The 12,993-nt window shown below is 33.7% G+C and overlaps 1 protein-coding gene across 7 annotated transcripts in view; it reads right to left on the minus strand.

The window, feature by feature from the left end:
- The window catches only part of LOC149079909 (uncharacterized), a 161,959-nt gene that overhangs the window by 115,759 nt on the left and 33,207 nt on the right, over positions 1-12,993 (minus strand). For all 7 annotated transcript variants that reach the window (XR_016193512.1, XM_089238700.1, XM_089238697.1 and 4 more), the window contains 2 exons: positions 9,712-9,832; positions 1,375-1,486 (listed from right to left, as the gene is read on the minus strand). Coding sequence is in view for 6 of the 7 variants with exons in the window: in XM_089238700.1 (XP_089094826.1) it covers positions 1,375-1,486; positions 9,712-9,832 (233 nt within the window). In the remaining variant the exon portion in view is untranslated. The remainder of the gene's footprint in view (positions 1-1,374; positions 1,487-9,711; positions 9,833-12,993) is intronic.

Raw genomic sequence — 12,993 nt, forward strand, 5'->3', positions numbered from 1 at the left:
ATAAATTAATTCATTAAAAAACTTTACTGTTAGGAGTGAATTAATTAATTATAGTGGTTAATTCATTCATTTATTGATTATTAAATAATTATAACTAGTGGACTCTTAATTAGGTTGTACATTAGACTCTAGCTAATCTGGCATATATCAGACCAGGGTGTGCTGGATTATCAAAATCGCTGGATTACTAGAAGTTTGATGAAAAAGCCTATTTGAGTAATATAGTAGACACTGCTTATTAGAATCATGCATAATGTTATCATTCTGATATTGTTATAACAATTGCAAAGAACGAAACAGGCCAATATCATAACATGGGAAAAAATTTGTAGTTATCAGAATTTTTGTTTGTTATTTTTTTTCTTTCAAAAGTTTTTTTGCATATTTGGACGCTGAGGTTGAACCAGATTCCCCCCCCCCCCCAATAATTATCGTTATCAACCTGCAACACTATGTAGAAGATCAGAAGGTGTAATGTCAGAAGATGCAATGGTTCACCTATAGTAGAAAAAAATGTGAGCCCCCTTCTTTCAGTTTTTAGTTAGTTTCACAGTTACTAGGCCGAAAAACTCTCAAAAGGGATCTATGGAAGGACGGATCTTTAAAATGGACCATAAATTTTAAAAAAGTATCATAATTCGCAAAACATAGACAGTTCCATTCAAACTCTTCATAGTAACCAAATAATAATTAAGCAGGATTTTAGCTTAAAGCGAAAATATCCTGTGTTAACAATGCACAAAAAGAAAACAGCAGATTGAACATTTTTTGCAACCCGTTGAGTGTAAAAGAAAAACCAAGTTTTGCTGTTTTCATGCATCCCTTTCAATTAAACTGGAGGTATGGTCACCGTATTTTCTTTTGGATTTCTGTCGGATAGTTACCTTCCAGTTGTTATTATCAGAAACCAGAGTCCTGATGCCATCACATTAAGCAGTGTGCACTGTATAAACTTCTGCACACAGACATGCAGTGATGTGTTTTCCTCTTCTATGGGAGCTTGACGAAAAAAACACTGGATGGCTGGATTAGTGCACTGCTAGATTATTAAGAGGTTACCGTATTAAATATATGCATTTTAAAGAGATGGAATGAACTGCACTTTAGTTTGGATGATATCCACTATAAAACAGACACTTTGCACTTTAAATATAAGTGCAAAGAATCTGTTTTGAAGTGCAAAGTATTCAAATTCAATTGCACTTAATATAACCCCATTTATAAAGTTACTGAACTAACTAAATCACTAGTCTCAGAAATTAAATATTTCAATAATTAACTATAATTTAATTAAAGATTATAAACTACCAGATACTTGTTAAGAGAAACCTGAAGCAAAAACATTTAATAATATTGATCAAAAATTTTGCTCACTTTAATATCCATCGCTATTCTTATCCAATCATCCATTGTCATATTTGAAGAATCCAGAAGAGGAGAATATTCACATATTGAATAAATGACTCGGAATGACTCTCCTACATCACTAAATAATACAAAAAGGAAATGTATGCAAGATGAATGAATGAGTTGAATATTATACTATTGATAAAAACCAAGCAATTAATGGGGGAAAAAAATTGTCATTCATAAAAAAAACTTTCTCAAAAACAAGAACAAATGCATTAACCAATAAGAAATTGAATCAGATCATTCTGGCATCAAAAATTACATCCAACCTGTCCCCGGAGAAGCATTTGATAAATTTTGTACTTGATATAGTTGACCCTTGTTATAATGACCCTCCACTGGTCTACCAGAAACCGACGTTATATCATATGGTCATGTTATCGAAAGGAATAACAACTAAGATAGTCATTGTATGGAAACATTAGAGCCTTATACTATCTGTCGTTATAATGTTATGATTTTTATAAGGTGGAGTCATTATAACAAGCACCGACTGTACCAAGAATCTATCACAAATGTCAGGTTTCAATTGATGGTTTGCTCATATAAAAAATTTAAATGCATTACAGTGAGAATCCCAACAGTGAATTGATTTTCCTCATTGCACCTCTAATAGACAGACCCCAATCACAGAATCCCACTAATCACAGGATTCAGCTCGTACTAGGGACTGATGATTATGTCTTAGATAAGGAACAAACTACCTTCCTACTATGATGCGATACCTCCATCACCAAGGTTCAACTTTCACTTATTTGCATGGAGCTAGAAGGGAGAATTTGTGAAAACATGCATTCCAACACTACATATGGTCGACAATGAATCACCGTCAATGTAAGGGGGGTTAAAATTACAACCCCCACACAGATGTTAAATTTCCTTTGGACTACAGATTTTGCCAAGCCAGCAAAAATTAAGTTTCTCAAAATTGGGAACAATTTCCCAAAACCACCAAGCTTGGTCTCTATGGAGGTCTTTGGCTCAACACAATGCAAAACTTTCAACAGTTCAGAATCAACTCTTAATTGCAGGTCACAGTCTAGCCCATTAGAAGCATATGAAATTACTTTGGTGCAATAAAACAAGCATGTTCCACAACATTTTTATTGATGATAGGGTAAATGTGAATGAGATAAATGCAAATTAAATTCTTAAATCACAGACTCTGTAATGAATATATTTCGGTAATGCAAAGACGATGACACTAGAACTTTAATTGAGGAAAATGAGCCAAACAAGACGAATTATATTTTTGAGGGAAACTCAGATTTTCTCTGATTTTGCTGTAAATTTTTATTAAAAGACAAAAAATTCTGTTTATTCATTGTTATTCTGCTACCGACACTGAATCTCAATTTTTTATCAGAAATTTATCAACCAGGCTCTTCAAGAAGGAAAAAAATTGACACTCACAAGAACCAGTCCATTTATAATCTGATTCAGGACAGAAGTAAAAATTATTAATTAAACTCATCCATATAGCATGAACATGGGTGTTTGGCATCTTTTTTCAGCCACCTCATTGGGCATTTTATCTGTTGTGACTTTGTAAGACTTATTTACAATTATGAATAATTAATTCATTTATAAGAAATTATCTTGCGGCTGGATTTAAATTTTTACACTTTTGAAGAAATCCCCAGCTTTACAAATGTGAAATTCACCTTACTTTACACAATTTGGTCTTACCTGATTGTTTTGTGGGACCAATCAAATGTGTGAAGCAAGGGACACCTGTATTTTGAAATCTGGGGTTCCAGTTCAGGGGGAGAGAGTTTTTAATCTTTTGTTATGTAAAAAAATAAAAAATCAGCTATTCAGCTCTCAAATTCTATGAAAAGAATATATGAAATTTTGTTTTTAGTCAAGTTGTTAAGTTAGAAACAAGTGTACTTAAAAAACTGCAAAACATTGATTAAACATACAAAGCAATAGCAATAAAATATTTTTGTATGACAAGAAAAAATAATAAATTTGTCAAACAAATGTGTCAAAGGCTGCTATTAATTCACTAAAAGATACAAACACTTCTGAAGAAAGAAAAAAAAAGCTAACACATACTGTACAATTTATGACATTCTAGGTGTGATTTTATACAATAGTATTCAAAAGTCTGCAAAAGTCAAAGTTTGTCAACAAAATTTTTATTTAAATTTTTTAATGAAATCTATCTTATAAAGCATAAGCACTGAATCCCATTACAAACCAAAATGACCAAAAAATTGTTTATTTACATTTTATAAAATCAAAAAAAAAAAAAAAAAACAGAGCCACAGACATTATTGTAATAAAGTAGAATAAGTCAACTCTATCGGAAAACTTTTAGATTGTAGAACTAACTACTTGGCATGTCCTCACTGAGCTTGTCCCATGATCAGTGGATTTTTTTTTCACAAAATAGAAAAACCATCAAATTTACATAATTTCTGGCTCCAACTCATCTATCAAGCTCAAACCATAAATGCTTAATGGGATTCAAGCCAGGGTTTAGTTTAACATTACCACCCATAAAACTCTCATTTTGTTGCCTTTCAAGTAGTGTCTAACAACTTTTGGCTATACTTACGGTCATTGTTGTGCTAGAACATGCATAATAGTGGCATGTGTTACATCATGAAGAATGATATGCTGAAACATGTCATTATATTTTTGTAACAAAAACTGCCCCTTGTGTTTTTTCAGAAGGTAAAGAGGACTGACACTGTCAGCAGAGAAGCATCCCCATAACATAATATTTTTGCCTTCGTGTTTAACAGCAGGAACCTATACCTTAATAGTTACTTTACTACAATGGTGGGAGAAACTATAAGGCCAGATGAAAAATTGCAATTAAACAAAAAGTAATAGTCTGAATTTTTCAAAAACATTTTCACAGATGATGAATATGATATGAGAAATATTTTAAAAGTCATTCAAAATTTCACACTTTTCCAGTCTCTTCAATTTACAGTGTAATACAGTTGGAGAAAAAACTAACTTTACTCCCTTTTTCTCACATCACTTACCTTATTTGCTTATCCTTATGGCGAGACATAATTTCCAAGAGCTTCTCAAATAATTTGACGTGGTGGTTTTCCGCAAAGCTTGCTTCATAAAGGTGGGAGGTGGCAAAAGGCTATCTCTTATAGAAAAAGGTAAGATCCTCATTTTAAAAACTGTAGATTAATTTCTCGAGAAATTAGAGAATATTAATATGTCTAACACACTGTTTAACAATTTCCTGAAGAACAGAGACTGTAATTCTGAGGATTAAAAGTGTGGTTAGACCGTCTTCTTTAAACAGATCAGCCAAAAAAAGAATAGCAATAATTTGTGATGTAAGCAAAAATTTTTAATGATTTGGAACTTTATTCTACCAGTAAAAATGTCCACAAAAAAAGATTAGGAAGACAGAATACAGTGCTTTCGAAATTAAAGGATGACCTGATCGCCCCTTACAAACTCTCATCACTTTGCATGGGTTGGTAAAGGAGCTATCAGGGCAGCCTTTAATTTTGAACACTGCATGCAAACTTCCTAATGTTTTATGTGGACATTTCAATTGGTACAAGGGAGTTCCAAATTGTTCACAATTTTCTTTGAAGGCATTTATTTTAGCTCACGTCTGGAATTGTCGCTATTAGCTTTAGCCAACTTATTAAAGAAGAACTGTACCCTTATACTCAGAATAAGATTTGCTGTTTTTAAGAAAATTTTTCACCACTATTTTAGACATATTATCCTATGCAATTTTTCGAGAAATTAATCTACACTTTTTAAAAACCGTATTGTAAGAGATAGCCTTTGGCCCAGTCCATAGGTCCCAAACTTCTTATCCCATCGTCCCCCCCTTCTTCAGAATTTTTTTCTCTCATCACCCCCTCCCCAACTTAAGTGAACCCCTAGGATCCTATGTTAAATCTGTAGCTTCTATTGCCCCCTGGTACATTCCATCGCCCATCAGAGGGTGATATTGCTCACTTTGGGAAACACTGGCCTAGTCCCAATCTTTACAGATCGAGCTCCGTGGGAAAACAACCACATCAAATTATTTGAGAAACTCCTGGAAATGACGTTTACACACAAGGATAAGCAAATAAGGTAAGTAACGTGAGAAAAGGGGAATGGCCATATAGTTTTTTCCCAACTACATTACTGTAAATAAAAATAAAATTATATATATATATTTACTATAAAAAAGTAAAATTGCCAATTTTTGAATGAGTCTTTAAGATTCTATTTCTCATCATATTTATGATGTGGAATTTTTTTTTTTTTAAATTCTGACACGTACTTCTTTTCAATTGCCATTTTCCATCTGGCCTTAGTTTTTCCACCACTGTATAAGAACCTATAATACCTCATATGTATAATATACAAGGGTGACCAGTTAAATTCCTTGACCGCAAATTACTGCCAAACTGTTGATCCTACAGCCATACTTCTAATTAGAAAAAGTATCCAAATAAAAGCGCGCGACACACACACGCACACAACCTTCCTTTAGTTTATGCTGTTTTTTCCCCCCATTTTTTTAATACAAATACAGTAGAATCTTGATTATTGGGACAGAAGGGTATTCAGAAAAGTGAGAAAAGTAAATAAATTTCAAAGCAAATTTGATAACGCAAAGGAATAAATTGTAATTTGGCAACAAATGATACCCCCCGTGGCAAAACCATGATAAAAAAATTTTGTTGTCAAGAAGACGGACTCCTCCCTCTCATTAAGGCTGTTCAGTTTGAAACGTGCTAGTCGGGGAAATTACGTGCTACCAGCATCGTGGGTTCAATTAATAATTTTACAGGCAACAATACTTAACATGACTTTATATCTTTTTTCAAAGGAACACAATAGACTCACCAGCTTGACAAACTAACTGTTGCCACTCACATGAACAAGAAAATAATAACAATTATAAAAAATATCGAACAGCATACACAAGACTTGACATCCTCCCACCTTAAGTTGTTGGAAAGCAACTTGACCCTCATGAAAATTTAAGAACAAACATGATATGCAAAATTGCGACTTCAACTCGAAGGGAAAAAAAATATTTACAATTAGAGTCCAAAGAAAAAAATGGGACCCAATTTTCAAAGTTTCAGTCTTGTGGGAGCTTTTACTGTCCTTGCCAGACTTAGTCTTCACCTCCTGCATCTTGGACTTTTGAGTATCATTTGCTGAGACTTTTAGGAGGATAAGTCCCTGGACTGGTCTCAGGCATTCGCCCTTAGATGTTTTCAACCGCACTAATCTCTTCACTTGGTGTCTTCCAGGCAATATCTTGGTTACCAGTCCTAATGGCCATTCAAGACATTTTCTTGCATCAGTTTCAATGAGCACAATGTCATTAACATTTACCTGCTTGCCATATTTCTTACATTCACCCCTCTGAATCAGAAGCCCCAAATATTCAGATCAAAATTTTTTCCGAAGGTCATTTACCACAATTGTTGTGATAATTCATTCTCTTATAAGACAAAAAAAAGTAGAAAATGTCTCGAAAATGTAAGAAAAAAGTCTTATAAGACTTTTTTTCATCAATTTGATCAACATCAGGCACTCCAGTTTTACAGATGTCTTGCAAGAAACTGTTTGGTGATAGCGGAATGAGGCTACTATCCACAGCTGATACATGGGTGAATGGTCTAGAATTCACTATAGACTCAGTGTCACATAACACAGTCAAAAGTTCTTCATATGACAGAAGAGATTAACCAAGATCCTTTCTCAGGATCTGTTTGGTAACACCATTCAATCTTTCCCAAAAAATACCCCACCAGACAGCAGTAGGTGGGTTAAAGAATCACTGAATTCTCTTTGTAGTGCTGTGTCTGGCAATTTCATCCCAGTCAACCAGTTTCAATTGACTGGAAGCACTCCCAAAATTAGTGCTGTTATCACAGTAAACAATAGAGGGCCTACCCATAGGCATAAATTTGTATCCGGCCAGCGGGCCCAAGCCCCTCCAATAATTTTGAAGGACCGGCTCAGCCCCCCCCCCAAAAAAAAACAATTTCGCTCGGATATGTTTCCCATATTTGGCTCGGAAAAACAATTTTTATGATTTAAAAAATTTTAATAAAAAAATCTCAAAATTTTATTTTAATACATCGCAATCGAATTGTCCTTGGCGTTTTTTTGTAACAATTTGTAGTATTTTTCTCACGGTCAACAACAACACTCGATCTCCAATTGTCATTCCTCCTCGGTGCCAATCATAGCTGCCCGAAGGCATGCATCTCTGGATGGCATCTGGAGATGATATGGGGTGGAGGTGCTGTGGTCCTTTCTTGTTCCCGCTGTTGTAAGCAACTCTTCTTTTGTTTGAACATGACCCTTCGGGAAGGAGGCTTCCAGACGATACAGGAGGAAAAGAAAGGTCGAAAAATAGACTGATATAATGATTGAAACTGAAACAAGTACACTCCGAGAGCCATATTTCACTTATCGAGTTCGGGAGCCCGAGCCAAAACATTTTTGACAAAATACTGTATGACTAATAACACCAAGACAAATAAACAATAGCTAAATGAAATGCAGTGAAACCTCGATATAACGATTGCGGACCAAGAAAAAATATCATTGTAGAGGGATTATTGTGTGTGTGTGTGTGTGTTATATCGAGAGGTAACATTATCATCACATGCCCGGAAATTTCTGTTGCTGTTGGCATCTTTTCTGAATCACGTTAGTATCACCAAAAAAATTCACTTTTGAGTATTTAGTCACCGCAAAAACAATTTAATTGATTAATAAAATTCATTTAAATGTATTGCCCCGCAAAGAGCCAGTCTTTTAGTTGGTCATCTTTTAGTCCAGTTTCCAATCTTAAACTCAAACTTAATCTCCACCCACTCGCTACTCACAAACTTATCTCCCGCCTAGCCATGCTTTATAAGATTATTCCTGGTTATTTAAATTTCGATACATCGAGTATTTTGACTAAGCCTTCCTATGTTTCCAATAGACTTGACCACCCCAAAAAATTAAAACCTATTTTTGCCTCTACAGATTGTTTTAAATTCAGTTTCTTTCCCAATACCATAGTTGAATGGAACAAGCTCCCCTCTACTATTGTTAACTTCCCCACGATCTCCAATTTCTTGTCAAATTTTTCAAAGCATATGTGTACAAATCTACTGCATTCTCTTGTATAGGCCCTGGGCCAACAATATTGCATAAATAAATAAACTGTTCCAGGATCTGCCCCTGCTTACATCTATATATCACAGGTATAGTATGTACAATTGTTTGGAAGTGGATTATTGTGCTATAAAAGGAAGCTATCCAGTTGGGAGATAAGAGGATTCAAGTTCCAAGAAAATACCAACTGTTGAGCATCATTGACTATAGAAAATTGGAAATGAGAGGATGAAAAGATGTTCGGTTGACTGAGTAATTCAGAAAATTTATGTTTAGATACACGAGGTACTACTGCATCTCAACAAATGTTCTGTCGTCAATAGAAAGATTAGTATATTTCTCTCTCTCTCTTACCCCTGCCATCATTAAGCAATAAATTTCTTTTTTTTTGCTTGGAAGACGATCAACAAGCCCATAATGTTCAGCCATTTCAAATTGATACACTCACATTCAGCCTGTGTTTTAAATAAAATTCATCAGGCTGTTTGCCTAGTGGATGTTTGAGGACATCTCTTTGCTTGCATTTTAATTATTCTATCTACCCTATCTGTTTTCTTTGGTCGTACTTTAGAAAATTACTTTTAGAAAAAAAAATACTTCTTACATGAGAACATTAACACATTCACTGTTAGTCATGTTAGGTTGTGTTGATAGTTAATGGGGGATTTACGTGCTGGCACGACATTAGCATGAATGTGTTAAAAATGGTTTCACACTTATTAAATGTCTTGAAATACAAAAATCACTTGCTACTTAAGCTAGACTTCACACCTTAATTAAAGCCTTTCCTGAAAACAATCCATGAATATTCTTTGCGTTTTGAAGTGTTTACTGTGTGTTTTTCAACCCTACCATAAATTTATATTAAATAAGAAGTAATTACTTCTATATTCAATTAAACTACATTGGTAAAAAAACTATCGATTTGCCCTAAAACAGAAATAGACAATAAAAGCACACTAATCCCAAACAAATTTCAGCTACATGTGTGAATAAATATCTTTCTTCCGCTCTACATATATCAAAGTAACAACAGTATGCAAATGAACTGACATAACAAATATTATTGCATTTACCAAAAGAACTTCTGAGTGCTAATGTACATATTCTTGAGGACTACATGCTTAATGACTTCATTTATTGTAGGTAAAAATCTGTTATTGAACTACTTACGGTAATACCAAAAAAGTAGAATTTGGTAGAATTCCATTATGAGCCTTTGCATACTCTTGATCATGAAGCTGAGGATATGCACTAATTTTTGTCTGCATCAAATTTTCCTTTGGTATATAAACTATTGAGTAAAAATGTATACCATGAAAAACAAAAGTCAAAAACAGAAATCAAAATTAAATTACAGCAACTCAAAGAAATCCTTTACTCAGAGTTAATCATAAAAAATAGCAAGAGTTAATCAGAGTCAAAGTAGCAAAATTTTAATCTTTGGATCACTGCTGCAGATTAAACACAAGAAATAACAGTAGTCCTTGCGGGGGACAGGCACAGAACCAGAAGGGGGCGATCGCCTCTCCCAAGAGCAGAATAATCTGAGAAAAATTTATCAGTCTTGTAAAAATACAGGATGATCGTACAAACCTATACAATAAGTCACCCCTCCCAATGCATTGTCCTGGATCTGCACCCAGTGGGGACAATATTGCCCTGTTTGAAAAATCGAAATTTTATTTTGATTTTGAAGATTCCTAAATACCAAACAGATCCGTAAACTTCAAAAATTGATAAGCATGTATACTCTATATATTTTTTCAGTGATAAAAGCGATAAAGTAAAAAATCTTGCTACAATGATACTTGATGTAACAATAGATCTTTCTATGATATTTTTTCAAATCTTGTTTGGAATTGTCTTTGATGTAATGTTGAACTTCTCTCAAAACAACGATATTCTCTACTATGATATATAGTCAAACTTGATTATAACGACATTGAAGATTCTGAAAAAATTTGTTGTTACAGCCAAGGTTAACATTTTCAAGACCTTTAAAATATGAAAAGCGTTAACTGATGCAATCAAATATTATAGATGATATTATTTAACTATGATTAGGATGGCCACACACACAGAAAATTACATGAATGAACGCCAGGGGATCTGCCACCGGACTTATCCCGTTGCCGAGATACAGAAAATTACAGGCAATTTGGATCAGGAATGTGGGAAATTACAGATTCTCGCCAAAAACGTTGCCAAATGTTGACATAATTGCCAATTACTGCTCGAAAATAACTCTCAAACTTAATAAGTTCTGCATAACAAATGCGCAAAATGAATATTTATATTTAGTCATAATATATTTCATAAATTATGCAAATTATCTTTATCTCTAACTTTAGTAAAGATTATAAATTAAAGTAAGTTTTGTGGGAAAAAACCAGACATTTTTATAGAAGTGTCAAGAAGAGCAAAATTACATTAATGTTCTGTATACAGGTCATATGATCACTCTACAATTACGGTAAATAAATACAAAGTAAACAAAAATGTATCCAAAGATTATTGTGTTTTCATAGATTATAAACATAAGGTATATCAACTATATTCTCTATCACCCATCACCCCTAGCTCCCTTGCCCAGTTCATGGTTCACCTGCGCTCCCCAGAATGGGTTAGTTAATATTTTCACTTATAAAATAAGCACTTCTAAGCATAAATAGAGACACAAATGAATATCTCCCGCTCACTGCGACATCCCTGACAAAGGTTGGTGACACCTCTAAGACCTGCAATGCACTTTGGGAAACACTACTCTATGGAAATCAGTTGGCACCACCAGTTATTGACATCATGGATGAGGTGTCATTATAACCAAGTTTGACAGCAACCCTTATAGCGGTACTTTCTGAAAAGACTTTCAAACTATTAAAATTATATCTTTATAGACAGTGAAATCTGTATAAAATGGAACATCAAGAGACTGAAATTATTTTCTGTTCCAGACAGATTTCTGTTTTATAAAGGTGCGTACCAAAATACATACAGTGATTTTATTTCGGTCATTTTGCGAAACTAAGTTTTAAGAATATTCCCCTAACTACTATAAAGCAACGAGTATTAAACAGAGATTATTATTTTATATTTGATTATATTATTTTGAATTTTTTCATGTTTGCTCTTTGAAATTACTATACATTTGAAATTTCATATTTAATGCACTAATAGTTAAAAATTCAATTTGAAACTATCTTCTGAATAGCAATAGAATGAACATTTAATTTTGTCAAAAATAAAAAAAATTTAATATTTAAAATAAAAAAATTGAGAAATAGTGTACCTTTTTAAAAATAGTGACAATGAGGTCAACAGCCAATAACGTTTGCGAAAAATTCTACATTTCTAACATTTAAATTTTGCTTCCCCCTTGCCTCTATGACCTCTATTTTTGTGTTTAAATGCAAGATGCGCTTCATGCGGCTAATCGCCATCTCTTCACTGAATGAAATGCTAAGACATGGTATTGCTAAATTGTGAACAATAATTCAGTCTCCCTTGCTTAATGTGTGTCTTGGAATTCTCCCAAGCTAGTTTAAATGGAAGTTATCAGCATTTTTCCAAGAAATGTGGAGTGTTTTCTAGCGAAAGCTACCATTTCCACCATAGATGAAATGCTAAACATGTTTTTTGCTAAATTTTTAATAATAAATCAACTTCCACCCAAGCCCAACTCTTTCCTTCCAGAACATGTTCAGATGGAACATAAGTATTGATTATTTTTCCAAGATGTAAAAGAGTTTCCGAACAAAAGGAGGGATCAGTACAACTTAATTTCTTCCCTTCCAAAGAACAAAAACTTGCACTTGGATACAAGTTTTTTCAGCAGTTTTTTTTTAAATCTACAAATAGACTAAATATGCCTTACGCATTAGGCAGTTTTCATCTTAAAGAGATTTCCCTATAATTGAAAAAGCCTTAATTATCCACTAGACTATTTTTCTGTTCCATTCAAGACAGGTTTCCGTCTCACACAGTGTCCATCTTAGGCAGGTTTCACTATAGCTTGCTGGAAATGACCTTCAATGAATTTTGAAGCACCTCATTAGGTTTTGATTATCTGATAACATTAGTATTTTGAACAGCCTGATCATGACTTTGGCCCTCCACCAAAAGTGGTCATGTAGTTGTCCCTGTTGCTTTTTTGTGTACAACACAAAAGTTTAGTGCCGTAAACTTCTCTACAGGATGAAACAACTCCAAATTATTAGCAATATCAATGACCAAGAAAGTGATAAAAAACCTGAAAGAGTGATAGAAAACAAACCAAGAAATTTCCCAATATTAATTAGCATTTTTCCATCAAATTAATTAAATAAAAAAAGTTTTAACAAAAATTAGAAAGTAGAGAACGTCAAAAAAAGCAACCAGATTAGGTGGTGCATAAGTTCTCCAGCAGAAGCCTATATTCTTTTCCCAATGACTGTAACAGAGATCGTATGTTAG

This window comes from Pholcus phalangioides, unplaced genomic scaffold (genome assembly GCF_987345545.1).
Source record: "Pholcus phalangioides strain wild (caught in Gottingen) unplaced genomic scaffold, Ppha-v1.0 ptg000011l_1, whole genome shotgun sequence".
Taxonomy (NCBI): domain Eukaryota; kingdom Metazoa; phylum Arthropoda; class Arachnida; order Araneae; family Pholcidae; genus Pholcus; species Pholcus phalangioides.